Below are 21,508 nucleotides of genomic sequence, written 5' to 3'. Positions count from 1 at the left end.
CATTTGACGTCAGGACCTGGTGAAGAGTTAATTGACAATCTCTCTGTACCTGCTGATATGCCCTGAGGGGTGATGTTTACGTCATCCATGTTAACAATTAAACGTATAGTAGTTCGTTGGTAAATATGGAGCTGAAATAGCTGTTAAATTCTTCAGCTGATTTACCCGAGCTAAAGCGAAAGTTTCTATTAAGCAAATGTCAAATTGCAGAGGCAGAAAACTGGAATGTAATCAAATATGTTCTACTTGACTAGCCGAGCATCACACATGCAGCAGTACAATCTCTTGCTGCCGAATCCTTTAACCAAGCACTTCAAAAGTTACAACGACGCCAGCCTATGAAGATCGTCAAATTTCGTGCAGGAAAGTAAAGTCGAAAAAACATATGCATGAATTGGAATCAAGAAGTGGCTGAATGCATTTTGTGGAATCTACTTTGATTGCGTTCGAACAGCGCGTTCCTAAACTTGTACAAGTTATGCCAAAGTTGCTTTTTTAGAAGGTTACTCGCAAAATCTTGCTGAAAACGCTCGCCTTCGCCGTGGCCGATTTGTCTTGCGTTCGGTGATGTGAGTTTGCGGAAGAACATATGCATAAATTGGAATCAAGAAGTGGCTGAATGCATTTTGTGGAATCTACTTTGATTGCGTTCGAACAGCGCGGTCCTAAACTTGTACAAGTTATGCCAAAGTTGCTTTTTTTAGAAGGTTACTCGCAAAATCTTGCTGAAAACGCTCGCCTTCGCGGTGGCCGATTTGTCTTGCGTTCGGTGATGTGAGTTTGCGGAAGAACATATGCATAAATTGGAATCAAGAAGTGGCTGAATGCATTTTGTGGAATCTACTTTGATTGCGTTCGAACAGCGCGTTCCTAAACTTGTACAAGTTATGCCAAAGTTGCTTTTTTAGAAGGTTACTCGCAAGATCTTGCTGAAAACGCTCGCCTTCGCGGTGGCCAATTTGTTTTGCGTTCGGTGATGTGAGTTTGCGATAACGTTGACGGGGAGTTCGATGGTTACTGAATACGGCGGTTGGTCGAACGTAGTCATTTACGCCACTATTTGTGTCATAGCCGGAGTTTCGAAGTTAGGATATTTAGCTTAGCGGTGTTGCAGATGGCAGTGCACCGCATGGGGGCGTTGCGCCAAAGCTGACCAAAATTTTTATAAGATTTGGCATGTGTTCGCAGAAAACCGCGCTAGGCTGGGCTCTTGCTGCGACAGAGGTGGTCCCAGTGTGCATTTCGGTCACGATGGCAACCCATGGCTTCCGAGTTACCAGTCCAAGGCCAGTTGGATCCTCGTGTCTCACGTCAACGGAGCAGCTTCCGGTAAAACAAACTTTCATTCTCCGAATAGATTGTAATCGAGCATCTTAGCAAAACGCGACGTACGCACGCATGACACACAATCTTCGCATTCGCTTGGTGCGCTAATGCGATGTTTTACCTTTATTGTTAGCAGCGTCTATAGATTACTATCAGCTTGCAAGCTTCTTCATAAGAATGACTTCTTGGTTTTCATGGTATTTGCCGAGCGGCATATTTACCGCTAAGTAGACACACACTAAAATGAAGACGTAGTTCGGCTTTTTTAGCAGCACAGTGCCTTTTTAGCGGCAAATATGTCAGTTTTGCAAACTCCCGTTGAGGTGTCGCCGACGTATGGCCCCTTTCCGTTGCCTACCGCGTCCGCCTTGCCTTATTCGTCGCTTGTGCCGCGGCATGTCGAACAACGAAAACGAGTCAAGTCATGGCTGGGTAGCAATTTAGAAAGTAATGCCGAATCTTATGATGAGGCGATGCAACCATAATATCTCGTTGATTATACCCCAATAGAGCAATACATGGGTGGCGTTGGCAGTTAGTACTTTCTGACACTTTCACATAACCGCAGCCGGGTGAAACTAATTCCGTTGCCTCCTGCGAGGCAGCGCTGCGGTGACTGCAGGCGTACTCCTTATTCTAAAAGGACCCTATAAAGGAATTCCCAACGTGGAGGAAGTTGCATGAAAGGGAGAAATTGTCGTTCACCCGATCGTCGCACAAAGCTACAAAGGAAATTCAAAAGGGTTCCTCGGAGAGCTTCGCATTTAAAGAAAAGTTCGACCTGGACAGCGGATCAAACGCTTTCGCAATATAGCCCAAATTAATATCCTCGGCGTCCTTTTAAGAATCCCTAAAGTCACAATGCCCAGCGTCGGATCTTGTTTTGTTCCTGCTATGCTGGAGATATATATGGCGGATGAATGGAGACAATGGGAGGTCTTCATAACACATAAAGCCTGCAGCCACCAGTTGCAGCCTGTAGATTCCCCTGGGCTTGGTGCCTTCTTCTCCGTTCTTTTCTTTGCGTGATGTAACACGCTAGTGCGCTCGACCAGACTCCGTCAGTGTAGACAATGACGTGAACTTGAATTGTAAATCCCCGCTACTGACTACTCTCTCTCTCTCTCGTTGCTTTGTGCGAACTAAAGTCGAAAATTATCTTCGAGTAGCATGCTGCTCACGTTTCTGCATGGTATTCTTTTCTACCTACTTTCTGAGGGTGACGGTTTTATTGAATACGGTTCATTGAGATTGCAATTAGCCGTGAATTATGTTTTTGAGCATAAAACCCATTGCAGAGTAATCGGGCTACCTAAAGCAAACTGAATTCGCTGTGATCTTCAGGTATGCGGCAAAGAGGGTTCGGAGATTCAGGATGATCGCCTTGGCGCGGCGTACCGCTACGTCGATGAAGAGTGGCTTTCGTATGAAACAGAACAACTGTTGGCCACGAAGGTACGTTCATCTGTACAGCAGGCTTTATAGGGTTCCGGGCTTTGCCATTGTTAAAGTTTGCATTTTGTGTCGTTGACTAGATGCTTCTTAATATCCGCAAATCAAATCCACTTAGCAGAAATCTCGATGCTGGTGCCATTTCCATGGGCGATGACCGATAGCAGTGAGGCCACTACAGGAATAAGAAGCAGCTTAATACAACGCCGGTGAAATACGCCATATGTGTGCTGTTTTGTTTCAGATGCGGGCAGCCAGGAGGCTGCACCCATCATTCTGCGTAGCCGTGTTCAATGTTGACTACGACGCGCCTGGAGCGCAATGTTCAAGGAAGCGGGCGATGCCCTTTGTTCACCTGGACGCCATCGCTGAGGGAGCAGGTGCGCGACAGAAGACTTTTCAGTCCATCTAATTTCTCTACAATTCATGAAAACAAATCCTCGAGTACTAGAGTGCTTTTCTTTTGTTGCAAAAGCCCGGGAAGTCATTTCAGTACTTACAAAACTAATATCGTAAGCGTGATATGTTTTACTGGTGCTGTCTACCGCATATATCAACAAGAAAAAAAGAATCATTAGGTAAGCTGTATAGGGAACGTAGCCGCCGGGGGGTACGTGAAACGTCTTGTGCGTGCTGATTAAAGTGTATGAGCACTCGGGTACAGAAATGGGACGCAACCAAATACACAAGTGTCATTTATTCACGCATTAGAAAGCTAACATGCTTAACTTATGATACAGCTAGTGGGAGTTCTACGTTCTTATCTTCCAATCGTGCTTGCTCCCTATTAGTAGTAGGCGCGAATTGGCACACCTCTGTTTCTAGTCTACTGTAACTCGGTCTTGCTGCCCGAGTCTCTAGACGCCATTTCTGGACCCTAGATGTCAAAGGCGGAGGCGCCATAGCCGAGCAACCGTCAAATGTTTGCTACAAATTGCACACTTGTAAGTCTTACAACTCCTGATGAGCACATGTCTGAGTTTGGTTGATTGTACCTACTATGACAGAGTGGCCCGTCTCAAACGCGACCATTCCTTCTCGGACAGACAAACGTACTACCGAGCTATACCTCTCTAAATGCCGAGCTATAAAGGCTAAATTTAGCTCCGATTGCGTCATGCGTCGTGCGACAAGGTGCCACCTGAGCACGCGACACATTCATAATTGAGTAATGGCTTTTTTCCTCTACCCAGCGATACCAAGGTAAGGCGTGTGGATAGCGCGGTTGCAAATATACATATAAGCGATTATAGTATTACACGGTTTCATTACAAGCGACCGCTTTTCTGACCGAACTTAAAAATGTTCCACATCAAAAAAGGGTTTGTGTTTCTTCGTTATAGTGCGCAGTACTCCAAAACATACTCGTCAGTGAGAACTACTTGCCATTAAGCGGTGTGTTGGCTGTAATCTTTATTGATTTTGCGACGGACCGCTCATTGGTCCTATACGAACAGTTCTCGCTTTGCCAATCCCGGAGCGAAATTTCAGCAGTGGTGTGCTGGTTGTCTGTGTTGGCTGCGCAGGTTACAAGAAAAGTAGCGGCGACGAGAAGAAAGGTGAGTGATTTGGGTGGCTGACTAATGTTGAGAAAGAGCCTTACGTGAATGGCTTTTGCAGCACCCGATAGCAAGTACATCGACGTGGACTATGGCAGTAAGTAGAGCAGTAGGCATGTAGCCATATCACTCACCCCATAGTCGTTTATGCTTCTTCAGTACTTGCAAGACCAGAAAAAGGCGCACCTCAGAGAGAGGGGTATTATGTGGCGAATAATTTCATTTTCTGTTCTTCGTTCCTTGTCATCTGTTGTGTCCAGTGGTCCATTCCGGTGTCAACAGCGGCACTGAGGCGTCCGAGCTAATGAAGGGTGAAAAAAGTGGAAAATCAAATATTCGCCAGAGAGCGCGAACCCGGCTCCATGTACCGCATGTTAGCTTCGATAAAAATCGTCAGAATCGGTTCTCAGAAGCATCACGAAATAATGGAACCTAATGCAAAAAAGTAGTAAACGTATACCGTTAACCGATAGTAAACCATTGGTAAGCATACAAACATTAAATTTATTCAAGCGCGGTGAGAAATAGCCACTTCTTGACACAAACAATCACGCCGACATACACGGCTCAAGAACGTTCTCTGTCGTCCTTTTTTGTGGAGGCGTAAGCTACGTGGCTGAACTTTATATTTAAAATACTGCATATGTGAAATTTATTCGCGTCTGTGTATAGTTTTGTGAATAGCTTTGTAACCGAAACAGTGCGTGTGTGTTGGCCTAAATCGGGTTACGAGCCGAGTAGTCTCGCTTTCATGGCTCTTTTTTCGCAATTTCAAAAATTGAATTTTGCCGAGAACAGTGCAGTACGCTACGGGGCGATTCTCCTGTGCACCTCTTAAATGCCTCTTGCTAGCAGATGCAAGCGGAACAGTTATGCTACCAGTAACTTCCTTCCTGGGACAACGTGACTGTCACGTAATACTTATGTGTACATTCGTAAGAGGGCAACGGCCTGCCGCATTTTCCAAAAACCACGGAAACACGCAGGCGTAATCACGGACACCCTTACCTGGTTCTGTTCTCGCCCCGGAACTGCATCCTATATGAGAACAACGTCCTACACTGTAGAGAACAGTGCATGAAGCGCTGAACACGTTAGGAAAATCACATGGTCGATGAGGGCAAAATGCAATAACGCTGGTGTACTTAGATTTAGGTACACGGTAAAGATTCCCGGATGGTCAAAATTAACCAGGAGTTCCCTACGATGCGATGTGTATCATAACGCTATTGTGTTTTTAGCACGTAAAACAACATAATTTAATTTTTTTAGCAATTGAATATAGTAGCGACCTTTTGGACAGACGCGCGGTATTGGTTGCCCCTGTAGACCTTATGACGAGAGTTAACAAGTATTGAAGATGAGTATGGTGCACGAAAAGGAATGTCTTAGTTGTCGCAGTGAAGAAAACTTTTTTACTTTTGCATGCTGACTGCCCGTACGTAGAGAATAGTGTCAAAGTCAAAGTTTGTGATGCAACCCTAGGAACACAGACAAAAAGGCTTAAAAATTGTCCTAGCGAAGAACTGTGCCCTCTAAGAAGGAAAAAAAAAAATGTCCAAGATTGATTAAAAAAGCGTTTGCGGCATGCAGTGGCTCAGTGTAATAAGCTAGATTTTCGGTATTCTCTCGTTTATACATAACATTTCTGGCTAATTAACTGTACGGGACACCTTTTTCTTTCTTGACTCGATTGTTGTTATTTTTTTTCCTACCGTGCCTGTGTTCCTGCAGACGAACCCCCAACGCTAGTCTGCGTCGTATCCGATGACAATAACCACGACGCGCCGCACCTACCGGAAGAAGGATGCGACTATTTCGTCTACCAGAGCGTCGTCTACAAGGACGATACATTCGTGCCTCGCTCCAAGAAGAGTAAGTGCGCCAGAGTTCACAGTCGTCACTATCTATTGTTCGTATGGAGTCGAACATTTATGTTCTAATAGGTATGGCGGCAGATTGGTGTAATTGGTATTCCGTTATGTTTCAAGGGTGCATAATAGCGTAGTAAGAAACACAGCACATCAGACAGGGACGAGTGCTGTCGCTCGGGTGACAACGCTGGCGTTATTTTACGTATTTTGTTCTTTATTTCTCAGGAAGAGTGAGAAGTGATGCATGGACAAATCTCTGAAAGTCCACCTGAATGAATGAATGAATGCGCAGCGGAGTTCTTCAAGCGCTTCGCGTCTGTGAAGTCGCGGAACGAGGAAGCAAAGTACCTGGTTGCCCTGGACGCCGGGGAGTTCATGCAGCGCTACGCGAGCGGCGTTCAAGGAGACGACTGGTTCGCGCGCTTCGTGGGTCAGCTGGTGCTTTTCCTGGAGGAGCACTCAATGGACGGCGTGGCCGTGGTCGAGCTGCCTCTCACCTTGGCCGAGCTGGATCGAGTGACGCCGTCGCTGGCGGCCGTGCGCCGCTACACGGCCCACTTCGGCTACCTGTATTTGCTGGGCGTGAACCTGCGGGATTCCGGAAACGCCAGCATCCCTGCCGCGCTGCCACGGATCGCCGCACTGTCCAGGTTGGCTGAGGCTGGAGCTACAGTGCTACTGCTATACAGAGCATTGAAACTGTTAACATCAAATTATTATTGCGTTGTTACTAGTCCCGAACTCCGCATCCTGTCTAATTAACTTTGCTTTCCTGATATGATGAATATTTTCCGCCTTGATCGAGAGTCAACGGTTTTAATAAACAGAAGCAGCGTACACGGCTCGCAGCTGTTATCAATGCACTCATGTGCTGTAACATTTCTGAGCTCTGTGGAAACCACGAACGCCAACTAACCGCTTCGGATGCTGGTATCGAAGTGGCCGCCTAACACGCGAGGCTTTAGTCATGCGCATGCAACTGGCGTCCCACTTGCGTGGTAACATAGCGCCGACCGTCAAAAGAAAGAAAAAGTGGTGGCGGCCATCGTCTGAAACCGATGGGATTCGACCATACTAATCCCATTATGTCGCGTATGTTCCAGGACAATTTTTCCCATAGGCAGGACGCCACGAAAATCGCCTATCAGAGAACCATTCTTGCGAAACTGTGGCTCCTATAATGCACGTACAAACTTGGCCTTCTGTATTTTCTCACGTGAGAACCACGGGGCGCCGCAAACGCTATAGACCTGATATCCGCCTTGACTTGCCGTATTCAAAACCTTGCGCGCCAGTGGGATTGCCCCTTTGGCAATCACATCGTTAATTACCCTAATTTGTCACCGCACGAATTTTTCAAACAAACTCGAAACAGTTGAGACAACTAAACAGGTGTTTGAATTCCGCTGCTAATTCAGTGATGACAGCATCATATTCCGCAGCACTTCAAGCTTTTATTGATCTCAATGCTGGCAATTTCTGCAAAGTTTCGCAGGCCATTACTACGACTGTTTAACTGCGAATATTTCGTGTTCGTCAGGTCTCCAGCTTGATGCATCACTCTACTCGTAGGTTGGCCGATGTACTGGTTCTCGAGAGTCACCTGGTTGCAAGAGCGGCATCCGCCGCCCCTCAAGCGAGCGCTGTCAAGAACGGCAGCTGCACCGTCCGCTTTCCCAGTTCAGCGCACGAATCCACACTGGGTGGCGGGCCCGGCATGTCGCTGGACGAGGCTGGTCGCATTCTGCGCCGACTCGAGCGTTATTCCTTCGCTAAGGAAGAAGGGGAGCACGGAGAAAGCGAGGCGCTTCTTTGTTTCTCGCTCAGCCTGGCCGCCTTCCGGTTTCGCATGGACAACGACACTAAGGGCCTGCCTGGTCATTCCTGCTCTGGCGTCGACATGCTGCCTTTCCGTGAGGTGCGCCAAGACTCTGGCTGCTCACATCTAGCGAGTCTCGTCGCTTCAGACGCTTGATACCGTGACAATACCACGCTTACAATACTCTAGCAGTCCATGCCTTAATAATTAGTACGAGTGCTTCAAGCAACACGTCAGAAGGCGTTTTTTTATCAATCTATAGAAATTTATCAGCTCAAGAGCTCAATAAACTCAAGTCAGCAAAATTGTTTTAGTGCCGTATAGTTATAAGTGCGCACGCAGCATCGAGACAAACTTTTGTCAGTCATTGCTCTTTCATAACTATGAAATGGTCGACTCGTAATTATTTAATGATCATCAACCGACGAGATGACTTGTTTTTTCTTTCTTTTTTTTCTTTCTTTCTTCAGACCTGTATGTCTCCCAAGAATAAGAACTGGTCCGAAGAAATTGTCTCTCAGACTGCGCGCTCGTCTTATCGTGTGGCTCCAGGCGCAGTTATCACCTTTGACTCGGTCAACGACATCGAACACAAACTGGTTGGTTCTGTTGCAGCCTTGCGAGTTACCTGCCATATTAAGAGTACAATATTATTACGTTCGGGAGTTCCCGGTGAAATGGATGTCGACAAGTTTCCCTAATGAACAATGTCTTTTTCCTAAGCCCAGTGTAACCGCTTTTCCGTCTAGCATCTGGTCTGACAATTGTCATTGAGACCAGTGTCCTCTTAGAAAATACGGGTAGCTGAAATCAAGATAAAGAAGTACAGTTGAGCATATCGTGTAATACCCACAACGGCTAAACTGTATTAGCGGAATGGGCGACAAGGAAATGGAGTCGAAGCCGAGGGCGGTGGACGATTAGGTGAAGTTACCAGGTCGGGACTGCAGGAACGATGATGATTGTTTTAAATGCATTGTATTCGTTGTCTGGCGGCTGCTTGCCAGATTTTAGTGGACGAGACGCGATGATAACTGGTATAAGGGTCGCTGATGAACGGCGGCCAAGAAGGAAAGCTAGCTTCAGGTTGGAGCCAAAGTTTCGGTAAAGGAGTATTTCTTTTCGTCAGGGTCCTGACAAGTGCATGTCTTGTTGAAGTGTTCAATCTTTCAATCAATTTCAATCTTAATTAGTGGTAAAATAAGAGTATACAATACAGGTAAATATGCAGAGTGCTTCTTTTGTTTGCTCGTTGTTGTTCACTTCGAGCCTCCTTATTTCTTGTTTGGTATTGAATCGGCGGTCCGTAACAAAAGGAGATTCGGAAAAAATGTGGAGAGGCGGGAGCAGTTTGGAACATCAGTGTGGATGCAGTTGTCTTATGAATAGGCACACATGGCGAACCGGGGCGTCTTGTTTGAGAATCGACGGGGGTACCAGCGCTACAAATTCAAATTTTGGACTGATGTCAGTGGTTTAAAAAGCCTGTCTACTTTCGAAAAAAAAAAAAGAAGACTTCAGCGGCTTTTTCTTTCTGCGCATGAAGGATGATTTTTGAGTGCCAGGTTGTTCAGAGGACCGACGTCCGGATTTTTTCTGTCGTGCTTGCCGCTCCCGTTCTCACTGGGCGTCAGAAACTTTTCTGCCGGTTTTGAGCTGCTGCTTTCGACACAGACGCTTTGCCAAGGGACCTCGCTATTTTTTCTCAATTTGCTGCCGCATTCATTTGTCTTCTAGGCATCTTCCCGAGCTGAAGCTCTCCTCTGCAACCCAGCTTCAGCTGCCCTCTTATGAAGCATTTATTCGCGCCCAGCAAACGTTTCCACACTACGGCAGATATATAGCTATGCTGAGTTTGGCACGCTTGAACTGGGCCTATGCAGTTTCACCTTCGCGCAAGGATCTCCTGCGCCCGCGCAGCCCGGTGAAAACGACCCTAAAAACCAGCAGAGGCACCCTTGAGGTGATATCCTCGCGCTCATTAGATCAGAGCTCCACGACGCACGTTCTAGATGCACTTGCAGTGTGCGCTACGCCCCCACATCCGTGCACCCAAATGGAGAAGCGGGAGTGTACATAAACATAGCAGCACCTGCCCGCTTGCTCGGTACGGGAAATGTGTTGCGATCAAGTTTAAGCGCCTCACGTGGTGTCTTCTGCAAAAATTAGTAAAGTTGCATTACTAAAATATTGCTCACATTCGTGGATAGTAATTAACTGCAGTGTAAGGGCTCGTGGGTCTCGTTAAGCTTTTGATTACTCTTATGAACCTTATTTCTTTCCAGCGTGTTCTATATAATTTTTTTCCCTGGAAATGAACTTGGATTGATTCCTTAGCTAATAATCGCCTATGGTAAACACGCATAAGTTTCGCTTCCGCGCAGCTATCCACCGTGCATGGACTCACTTGCGGAGCCGTGTACGCCGTCAACTTTGACGAGTTGGAGTCCGTGTGTTCAGCTTCGGCTGGGATCAAGCCATTTCCCCGCCTACAAGCCGTGATCAACAGCATTGGTATAACTTTGTTTTATTTTTTATTTTTTACACCAGTTACTTATTTACTTATTTAACATACTCTCAGGCCCGAAACATTAGTGGGAAACAAGAAATACAAAGAAAAAATAGATATGATAAAAGCAGCATGTGAAACGTAAGAAATCAATGCATGATTAACATGGTTACTATAAAAGTAGCAGGTAAAATAATTGGATTTATCATACAAGTTAAAATAAAGCAAAATTAAACATTGTTAACATAAACAAAGCAGGTACAAAATGGGCTCTATTTATGCAATAGTAGCTGTGTAGTTTTTCAGGAGTTCATGATTTAGTATTGTAGCAACATTTTCGGGGAGATAATTCCACTAGTCACATACGCATGGGATAAATGAAAGTGAAAAGGAATTAGTTCTGAAAGAAAGTATGCCGACCTTGTTAGCATGGTCTAATCTTCGGGATATGTATTGCGGTGACTGAAGCAGTGCTTTATGTAATTATGGGTGATGAAAGAGTTTATGAAAAAGACAAAGACGAAGTTGTTTGCTACCTGACGCGAGAGAAGGTAAGCACAAACTTGATTTCATGGCAGTTATGCTTATAGTTCTGTCATAATTAGACAGTGTAAAACGGACTGCGTTATTCTGGACCATTTCAAGACAATGCATAAGGTTTCCATGACGTGGATTCCACGCAGATGCGGCGTATTCCAACTTTGAACGTATTAGTGTTCTATAAGGCATCAGGTTTAAGGCAGTTGGGTAAAGCGAAAAGTTACGACGAAGGAAGCCCAAAGTTCTGTTAGCGTTGCTTACGACGTAAGCACAGTGAGTAGCCCAGACAATGCTGCTGTTAATATGTACACCAAGGTATTTGTAGCTAGACAGGTGGTCTAGGGGAACGTTATTAAGAAAGTAAGTGTGTGGGGCTTGATTGCTTCATGATACACGCAAGAATTTACATTTGTTAATGTTCAGTTCCATACACCATGTCTTGCTCCAACTTGAAACAGTGTTAAGATCATTCTGTAGAATAAATACATTGTTCACAGTTGTTGCTTCCCGAAAGATTACACAGTCGTCAGCAAACAAATGAATATGAAAGGAAACGCAGGATGGCAAATCGTTAATGTAAATAAGAAAGAGAAAAGGGCCGAGTACCGAGCCTTGCGGCACGCCAGGGTGCACGCCGCTAAGCTCCGAGTCAGTTTTGTTGACCGAAACGTACTGGGAGCGGTTCGTTAAAAAACACTCAAGCCACGTAAGTAACTTGCTATATATGTCTAGAAGACGAAGCTTATGTAGTAGTAGTTTGTGGTATACCTTGTCAAATGCTTTTGAAAAATCTAAAAATATGTTACTTGCGAAAAAGGATCGATCAAGAATGATACTCAGTTTATGCGTAAATGATACTAGTTGCGTTTCACTAAGGTGTGTCTTTCTGAAGCCGTGTTGCGCGCGAGTGAAAAAATAGTTTGATCAAAGAAAGTTAGCGGGACCAAAAAACGAGATGTATCCTAGAATATTACAGGGAATGCTAGTAAGTGAAACTGGCCCGTAGTTAAGTGGGGAGTGCTTACTACCTGATTTATGAAGCGGAATCACCTTGACGACTTTCCACTCAGCCGGTAGAGAACCTGTGTCAAGCGACTGTTCAAAAATATTTGTTAGTATTATTGAGGAGTAGGCAGCAGTGCTTTTCAAAAACGTTGGGCTTATGGAATCACAGCCCGGGGATGATGAAAGCTTAATTCCGTTTAATATGCTCTCTACACCAGCTGGGTCAATTATTGTTGGAAACATTACTGGATGTTTGTAAAATTGTGCGGCAGGTTGACAGACATTAGAAAAGTACGAAACATTTAAAAAAAAAAGCATTGTTCAGCACAGATGCGCATTTGCTTAATGGAACGGCGTTATCTGCGTAATCGACTAAGCTTACGTCATCCTTGTCGCTGGGCTTTATAATGCATCAAACTATTTTTACAAACTATTTTTAGTATTGATGGCAGAGTATTAGAATGAAAGTTGTCCTTGGCGTTTTTAAGCGCTCGCGTCTTGCTCCGAAGCAACGTGATAAGTTCTCCACCGAGTGACGTTAGAACTTGTTTTGGCTGATCTATACAGACGTTTTTTCTTGTTGTTATTGTTGTTGCTTTCGGTTTGCGATAAAACGTCCGTGCGATCTACGGCTCTCATTCTATAGAACGCCAACTTGATGCGTACCCACAGCCGACCAACACGCTTACATACACTTAGAAACTGAACACAGTGAGTGAGAAAGAACTAAGGTAAGTACGAACACGATGAATTGAAACGAGATTTGCCCATCGTTAAGGTTTATGCGTATGATGCTGTATTTCTGCTCCGCACACTTAAGCTAAAACGTGCTCCACGAACTGGACATGAAGTTGCCATTTAAAACAGATGTAGTTGAGACTCGAGCACGTATACATCGTGCAAACAGAACGCATCACACAAGCACATCGCGTTCAGCTTTCCGAAGTCGAGTCAAGCGAATATCTATGCCGAACAATGTATCTGCTTGGAGCTTTGAATGTCATTCTAGAATTGTTCCATCAATGGTAGCTTTTAGAAACGTGAGCAATTTAGTGAGTAGCCTCTTCTCGCATTTCTTCCTTTGTGCGTTGACTTGGTTTTGATTCACTTCTTCCTAAACCCATCACAAAAATTGCGTTGATTGATTGCTACGAGTTGCAGCTTGGGCGCTTTTCTGCCCTGATGTACTTTTTGTAGCTTCGCCCTGACATATAGAAATAACGGCGCTACACATATGCGCAGGTACGAGCAGAATTAGCTGCCTTTCTCCCGCGCGAAGGTTTTCCCTAAATCGATTTGGAGAGGAATCCTTCCGTCGATACAGACGCAGTGGTGCGCTTACCTAATACTTTATGACAAATATTAGAAACACTTGTATAATATTAAAACGCGTGAAAACGGAGACGAAGAGAGACACAGGACGACGCTCGTCCTGTTCCTTTGTCTCTCTTCGTCTCCGTTTTTTCGTGCCTTAACAAGTATATACCAGTATATGACACCGGGTCGCAGCAATCAGAGCAGCAGTCGGAAGCCATAGCTGTACTGTAGTGAGTGCGGTCATGCTGATTCGTACCGCTGCCACTGCTACTGTCTGAGGACTGTAGGACGGAAAAGGAATGATGACAGTGGCACAACGACCAGGGTATGCCGACGATGGAATGACGAAGAATTAATGAGGACAGCGGCACGACGATTGTATGCCGACGATGACATGACGAAGGATAACATCGGCACGACAAGCACATGCCGACGACGAAATGATGGATGAATGAGGACAGCGGCACCACGACGACTCTATGCCAATGATGGCATGACGGAGACTTCCACCACTGTCATTCCTCTTTCATCATTCCGTCGTCGACATAAGTCATCGTGCCATTACTGATTCCTCCTTAGTCATTCCATCAGCTATAAAGTCGTCGTCTTGCCGCTGTCCTCATTCCTCTTGTGCCATTTCATCGTCGACAGACAGTCGTCATGCCGTTGTTTTTATCTCTTCATCATGTCATCGTTGTCATACAGTCGTCGTGCCACTGTCCACTGATTTTTCGTCATTCCATCGTTGGCAACAGTCCTCGAGCCACTGTACTCATTCCTCCTTTTCATGCTATCGTTAGCACACAGTCGTCGTGCCGCTGCCCCTATTCCTCCATCATTCCATAGTCGACATACACTCGTCGTTGTGCCGCTGCCCTTATTCCTACATCATTCCATACTCGGCATACACTCGCCGTGCCACTGCCCTTATTGCTTCATCATTTCATAGTTGACATACACTCGTCGTCGTCCTGCCGCCCTTATTAGTCCATCATTCCCTAGTCGACATACACTCGTCGTCGTGCCGCTGCCCTCATTCCTCCGTCATTCCATACTCAGTATACACTCGTTGTTGTGCAGCTGCCCTTAATGCTCCATGATTCCATAGTCCACGTACACTCGTCGTCGTGCCGCTACTTTTATTCCACGTCATTGCATAGTCGACGTACATTTGTCGTGTTGCTACTGCCCCTATTGCTCCAACATTCCATAGTCCACATACACTTGTCGTCTTGCCACTGCCCCTATTCCTCCATCAATCCATAGTCGACATACACTCGTCGTCGTGCCGCTACCGCTGTTCCGTCATTCCATAGTCGATATACACTCGTCGTCGGCCGATGCCCTTATTCCTCCTACCTTCCATTCTCTGCATACACTTTCCATTCTCTGCATACACTCGTTGTCGTGCCTCTGTCCTTATTGCTCCATCATTCCATAGTCGACATACACTCGTCATCGTGCCGCTGGCCTTATTCCTCCATCATTCCATAGTCGCCATACGCTCGTCGTCGTGCCGCTGCCCTCATTCTTACCCCCGCATTCCATACTCTGCACACACTTTGTCGTGCCGCTGCCCTTAATCTTCCTACATTCCATTCTCTGCATACACTTTGCCATCCCGCTGCTCTTATTGCTCCATGATTCCATAGTCGACATACACTCGTTATCGTGCCATTGCGATTATTTCTCCATCATTCCATAGTCGGCATACGCTCGTCGTCGTTCCGCTGCCCTCATTCCGCCGTCATTCCATACTCAGTATACACTCGTTGCCGTGCAGCTGCCCTTATTGCTACATGATTCCATGGTCCACATACACTCGTAGTTGTGCCCCTACCCTTATTTCCCCATCCTACTAAAGTTCACGTTCACTCGTCGTCGTGCCGCTGCCCATTTTGCTCCATGATTCCATAGTTGACATAAACTTGTCGTGCCATTGCCCTTATTGCTCCGTGATCCCATACTCGGCACACATTCGTCGTCGTGCCGCTGCCCTCATTCGTCTTACATTCCATGCTCTGCATAAACTTTGTCGCTCCGCTGCCGCTATTCCTCCATCATTCCATAAATGACATACACTCGTCGTCGTGCCACTACCCTCATTGCTCCGTCATTCCATACTCGGCATGCACTCGTCGTGCCACTGCCCTTGTTCCATCATCCCATACTCGACATACACTCGTCGTCGTGCCACTACCCTTATTGCTTCGTCATTCCATATTTGGCATACACTCGTCGTTCCGCTGCCCCATTCCTCCATCATTCCATAGTCGACATGCACGTCGTCGTGCCGCTATGGCTATTGCTCCGTCATTCCATAGTGGACATACACTCATCGTCGTGCCACTACCCTTATTGCTCCATCATTCCATACTCGGCATACACTCGTTGTCGTACCACTGCCCTCATTGCTCCATGATTCCATAGTTCACATACGCTCGTCGTGTTGCGGCTGCCCTTATTACTCCATCATTCCATGGTCGACATACCCTCATCGTCGTGCCACTGCCCTTCTTGTTCCCATCCCATACTCGGCACACACTCGTCGTCATGCCATTGCCCTTATTTTTTCTTGATTCTATAGTCAACATGCGCTCGTCGTCGTGGCGCTGCTCTCATTCTTCTTACATTCCACATTGTGCATACCCTTTGTCGATCCGCTGCCCATATTCCTCCCTCATTCCATAGTCGACGTACACTCGTCGTCGTGCCGCTGCCCTCATTCCTCCGTCATTCCATACTCCGTATACACTCGTCGTTGTGCCTCTGCCCTAATTTTTCTTATATACCATACTCTACATACACTTTGTCGCTCCGCTGCCCCTATCCCTCCATCATTCCACAGTCGACATACGCTCGTCGCCATGCCGCTGCCCTCATTCCTCAGTTATTCCATACTCGGCACACACTCGTCGTCGTGACACTGCCCTTATTCTTCCATCATTCCATATTCGGCATACACTCGTTGTAAAGCCACTCCCCCTAGTGCTCCGTCATTCCATAGTCCACATACAATAGTCGTCTTGCCGACGCCCTAATTTCTCCGTCATTCCATGCTCGGTATACACTCGTTGTCGGGCAGCTGCCCTTATTGCTCCAGGATTCCATAGTTCATATTCACTCGTCGTCGTGCCGACGCCACCATTCCTCTTTATTTTCTAGCCGGCATACGCTTGTCGTCGTGCCTCTGCCTTTAATCCGGCATTGCATAGTCAATATGCCTTCGTTCTTATGCCACTACCTCTGTCATTCCGTAGTCAACATACTGTCTTCCTCGTGCCGCTGCCCTTTTTCCTCCGTCGTCCCATAGTCGACATACACGTCGTCGTGCTGCTGCTGCTATTCCTCTTTTATTCCATACTCGGCACACACTCGTCGTCGCGCCACTACCCTTATTGCTCCGTCATTTCACACTCGGCATACACTCTTTGTTGTGCCACTGTCCTTCTCTTTCCTTCATCCCATACTCGATACACCCTCGTCGTCGTGCCGCGGCCCTTATTCCTCCATCATTCCATAGTTTACATACCCTCGTCGTCGTGCCGCTGTCCTTATTCTTCCTACATTCAATTCTCCACATACATTTTGCCGTGTCTCTGCCCTGATTGCTTCATGATTCCATAGTCGACATATGCTCGTCGTCGTGCCGCTGCCCCTATTCCTCTATCATTCCATACTCGGCATACACTCGTCGTCGTGACGCTGTCCTTATTCCTCCATCATTCCATACTCGGCATACACTCGTCGTCGAGCCGCTGCCCTTATTCCTCCATCATTCCATACTCGGCATACACGTGTGCTACTTCCGTTATTGCTCCATCATTCCATAGTTGACATACACTCGTCGTCGTGCTGCTGCGCTTATTACTCGATTATTTCATAGTCGACATGCACTCGTCGTGCCGCTGCCCTTATTCCTCCATCATTCCATACTCTGCATACTGCCGTTATTGCTCCATCATTACATAGTCGACATACACTCGTCGTCGTGCCACTGCTCTTATTGCTCCATGATTCCATAGTCGGCATACACTCGTCGTCGTGACGCTGTCCTCATCCGTCCATCATTCCATACTCGGCTTACACTCGTCGTGCCACTGTTCTCATTACTTTTTGCGAATAAAACAAGGACACGAAGGAACAAATACCATAGACAAGCGCTTGTCTTTGGTATTTGTTTCTTCTTTCTTCGTGTGCTTGTTTTATTCGCGCTGTTCAACCTCAGTTCTAAATATTCAATAACTTCTACACCCACACGTGCGGGTTCTTAGTCAATGGGACAACTTCGGTTTTCTCGCGGCAGCGAGCGATCGCGCTGGCACCGAGCCAGAACCCGCGTTTCTGTATGACCAATGTAAGACGGTGACTGAAATTTAGGGCGCTGTAGGGTTCCTAGCTCGATTTTCGAACATACCGCGCACATTGGCGATGACCTGGCGTCCGTGAACAACTTTTTCGCTGTTGAATTTGTCGCCTATCCCCGTTTTTTTTCTTTTTTTTGGCTTGGCGATTTCACGGCGTAATATTGGCGTATGGCCGCTACCAAGATTTTGGTCGACTCGGCAATAAACAGCATCTTTCACCTTTGGAAACTGAGTAAGCGCCGCTGGTTAAACCTTGCTGCATCGTATACGGCCGTGACAAATATTTGCTGCGAGCTGATGCAGTGGCACGCAGATCGTCGCGGAGAGATGGCTGCGATTATGTTCAGACCAGTAAACCGCTTCGTTGATTGGCCGTGAGACCACAGGCTCGACTGGCGTCCGCAAGCCGAGATTGGGTCAGCGGGTGACACGCCGGCAACAACCGCGAACGCTTTCGCGAAGTTTGTTTTTACACTTACCGGACAGAATGGCGAAAGCTTGCGTGTAGGCAGAGAGCTCCAAACTGAATTCGCTGAGTGCAGCCTAATCTGTTAGGGTTACATGTGCACAGTCAGTGAACCACAGGACACGGAAAAATAAGTAAATATTTCATGCCTCTTGTGGTACCGTTCTTTCAAAAGAGTGCTTCATTTTAAAGGATGCACTTATAACAGCAAGATCACGCGGAAAGTTTTCAATATGCCTCTGCATTCTGCACGTAGCACATCCAAGTTCTTCCATGCTTTTTGAGCCCATCCTAGGACACCACTGCTTCGCGGTAGTTCAGTGTAAGGACTGCGATAAATATAGATGGGGGTCATGTTTAATGATTCAACTTATGAGCCAATCACTTACGTCTTTCACTTGCATTGTCCACTGTAAAAACCTCATCTAATATAGTTTGCAATCGCTTTCATAAACCTGCTCCGAAATGCATTTTGGCTACTCCAAAAGCTGCTCTGAAATGGGTTGTCCCAGTAGCATAACTGTGCTACATGCTTTACGCTGAACTGCTAATGATTTTACCATCTTCGTTACCTCCTTAATTGTGGGTCTGCACAAACTTCAGCGTATAGACGTCACAGACAGCGAACAGCTGTTATTCCACAGCTGCAGTGAAGACATCAAAGACTTTGTATTTTGGATAGTTGGTATGCATGGTATTTAGAACATAAGTAGGGTAAAAAAACGGGCAAGAATGAGAGGGGATGGTGTAGACGTTTAGATGTACTCGATGATTCATTTATGGCCCGATTTATTCGGAGTCTTCCATGACACCGGAAAAAGCTTTGCGCCGTTGCGACTAAGCTCACTGCCGGAACAGGCACCCGACGCTGTGTTCTTGTGCCTTCCGCGGTGCTCGAGATGACGCCATTTCGCGGCGCGTTCTCAACATAACGACGACGTCACCACTCTTCTGCGCGCGACATTGCGCTGGTCGCAGGCTTCTGGCGAGGTTCTTTATTTTGCTTACGGTCCACGTCATGGAAAGAGTTGACTTATAACTTGGCTTTAACAGCTCTTCGCTGTAAAAAATTGTCACTACATGAGTATCTCTATACAGTGTGCATAACTTCGTATAGTGTTGGTAGCAAGGCTTCCTTTACTGGTTGTGTGGCATTCACTCTCGTCACAATTTTACAGTCGTCGCGTCCACAGCCGAAGAGGAGGCGTTTGGTAAGTTTACTCTAACAGACGTATTTCGCGGTTTTTAACTCTCGGCACGTGTCGCATGATTGTTTGCGACACGTGAAGCAGGTCCTTCCTAAACACTCTGCCGGGGATTAGTTCTCCTTCGCGAAGCACAATTCTTGCTGCCGAAATTCTTCTTCAGGGTCATATGAATGTGTACGTGCATGCTTCAATTTTTCATTGGCGACACAAAGTTCCCATGTGTTGGTCTGCCAGACTTTGCTCTGACATGCTGTAGTGTCGCTTTACTGTTTTACTGAGTTTTACTCAGTTTTACTGAGTGCCAGGTAGCTTAATTCGGTCGTTGCCCTTCACTCTTTCTCCTGAAGATCCTGGCGAGTGTGAAGTAAGGTTTCCCGATTGGTGCTATTTTTTTGTAGTCGATCAGTGCGCTTTCCAAGGGATGCATGGCTTATCTGAGGGACTCTTACTAAAAGCCACATAGCTGCTCCAAACGAACATGGGTGTCACAGCCTTATTTTTGCGTAACCTAATTGAAAATAACAGCAATTACTAAAATTACTAATATTGGGCAACCTGGCTGATGCGTTAGGTGATTCGACAACGCTGTCAGTTGCGCCTGTGAAGACGACAGTAGCTACCCACGCGGCAAATACGACCGGAGAAGGGAGGACAGCCAGTCCCGTGGCGCTGAAATCTGCAAATGAGGGTAAGGACCTCATATGTTTCTACTACCTAATTTTGTTTGTTGCAGATTACAACTACGTTAGCCTTAATATATTGCAACCAAACCTACCATAAGGTATGCCCTAACAAAAAACCTTGTGTCACGGTCTGCGGGTGCAATACCTAAAAAAAAGAAAAGAAAATTGAGGCTTTTAATGTTAAGCAGCGGGTGAACAGAGAAAGCGTCAGGCTAAAACCAGAAACTACCTTCAGCATCGCGATGTCAGTCCCAAAAGTCTGTCGCAAAAGTTGTGTGTGTTCCACATATCTTTATCCTACAGCGTCTTATTTCTTAGCATTAGGTCTTCAGAGGTCCGTATGTTACTACAGAGAGATGTGGCAAAATATCACGAAGTGTATAAGGCTGTTATGTGAGATGAAGATGTGGCGTGACCCGCCGTGGTTGCTCAGTGGCTATGGTGTTAGGCTGCTGAGCCCGAGGTCGCGGGATCGAATCCCGGCCACGGCGGCCGCATTTCGATGGAGGCGAAATGCGAAAACACCCGTGTGCTTAGATTTAGGTGCACGTTAAAGAACCCCAGGTGGTCAAAATTTCCGGAGTCCTCCACTACGGCGTGCCTCATAATCAGAAAGTGGTTTTGGCACGTAAAACCCCAAATATTAATTAAAAGATGTGGCGTGGTAAACGGGGTTCGATACACGTGTGGATTAAAGGACAGTCGAGTTATACGTCTGTGCGACACATTTGTACGACAAAGCAGCGGCTTCGTTTAGGTGATCAGATACGAATGAAGTGAATGACTTGCAAGAAGCTTTTGATTTATGTACTGGATGTTTGAGGTAATTCTTGTGGAAAAGAGAAACGCGAACGCGTGTTTAAGGTCTGACAAACGCGTCGCAAATGCTGACCGACTGCTGCATCTCTGCTCGCTCATCTCGGTGAGTGTGACATTTTACCGTGATTACAGCAAAGCGGAATTTTTCACCTCGACAGGCGAGAAGAGGCTGATCTGCACGGTGGCCAACGTGACGGACGAGTTTCTGCAGTCCGACGTCTGGAAAGCCTGCAGTCACCTTGTGTTTATGAGCCTCAGCTACGACCGCAATTCGTCCGGCCTGTTTTCTAAAGATGGCGAGTCCTATCTGTGCCACCATCCGGCAGACACATCAATATTACTGTTCATTCCGCGTCTACGAGTAGGTTCAACAGGAAGCTTTAGGTCTTACCTAACGCCCCACGGAGATCAATTTGCGCAGCGCCACTAAAAAGGAAATTTGAAACTGCTTTCAGCAAATACAGACATAAGCCCTTAAGGCCCGTTGTGAAATCTGTTGGTGTTCCACATAGCTCTATCCCGCAGTGCCAAAGGAAGTAGAGCAATTTTGTTGGAACGCCAGCG

At 46.4% G+C, this 21,508-nt stretch overlaps 1 protein-coding gene across 1 annotated transcript in view; it reads left to right on the top strand.

The window, feature by feature from the left end:
- LOC126521553 (uncharacterized) overlaps positions 1-21,393 on the top strand; it is a 32,631-nt gene extending 11,238 nt beyond the window's left edge. Inside the window, exons 7-19 of the mRNA XM_055065918.2 lie at positions 1,189-1,329; positions 2,671-2,781; positions 3,023-3,158; positions 4,305-4,337; positions 4,399-4,434; positions 6,072-6,212; positions 6,504-6,861; positions 7,784-8,129; positions 8,501-8,629; positions 10,415-10,544; positions 19,413-19,445; positions 20,014-20,130; positions 21,103-21,393. Coding sequence (XP_054921893.2) covers positions 1,189-1,329; positions 2,671-2,781; positions 3,023-3,158; positions 4,305-4,337; positions 4,399-4,434; positions 6,072-6,212; positions 6,504-6,861; positions 7,784-8,129; positions 8,501-8,629; positions 10,415-10,544; positions 19,413-19,445; positions 20,014-20,130; positions 21,103-21,374 — 1,983 coding nt within the window. The 3' untranslated portion in view covers positions 21,375-21,393. The remainder of the gene's footprint in view (positions 1-1,188; positions 1,330-2,670; positions 2,782-3,022; positions 3,159-4,304; positions 4,338-4,398; positions 4,435-6,071; positions 6,213-6,503; positions 6,862-7,783; positions 8,130-8,500; positions 8,630-10,414; positions 10,545-19,412; positions 19,446-20,013; positions 20,131-21,102) is intronic.
- Positions 21,394-21,508: the final 115 nt, after the last annotated feature.

This window comes from Dermacentor andersoni, chromosome 6, assembly GCF_023375885.2.
Source record: "Dermacentor andersoni chromosome 6, qqDerAnde1_hic_scaffold, whole genome shotgun sequence".
NCBI classification, from domain to species: domain Eukaryota; kingdom Metazoa; phylum Arthropoda; class Arachnida; order Ixodida; family Ixodidae; genus Dermacentor; species Dermacentor andersoni.
Note: the sequence above shows the minus strand (reverse complement) of the source record. Positions and strands in the feature narration are given on the sequence as shown.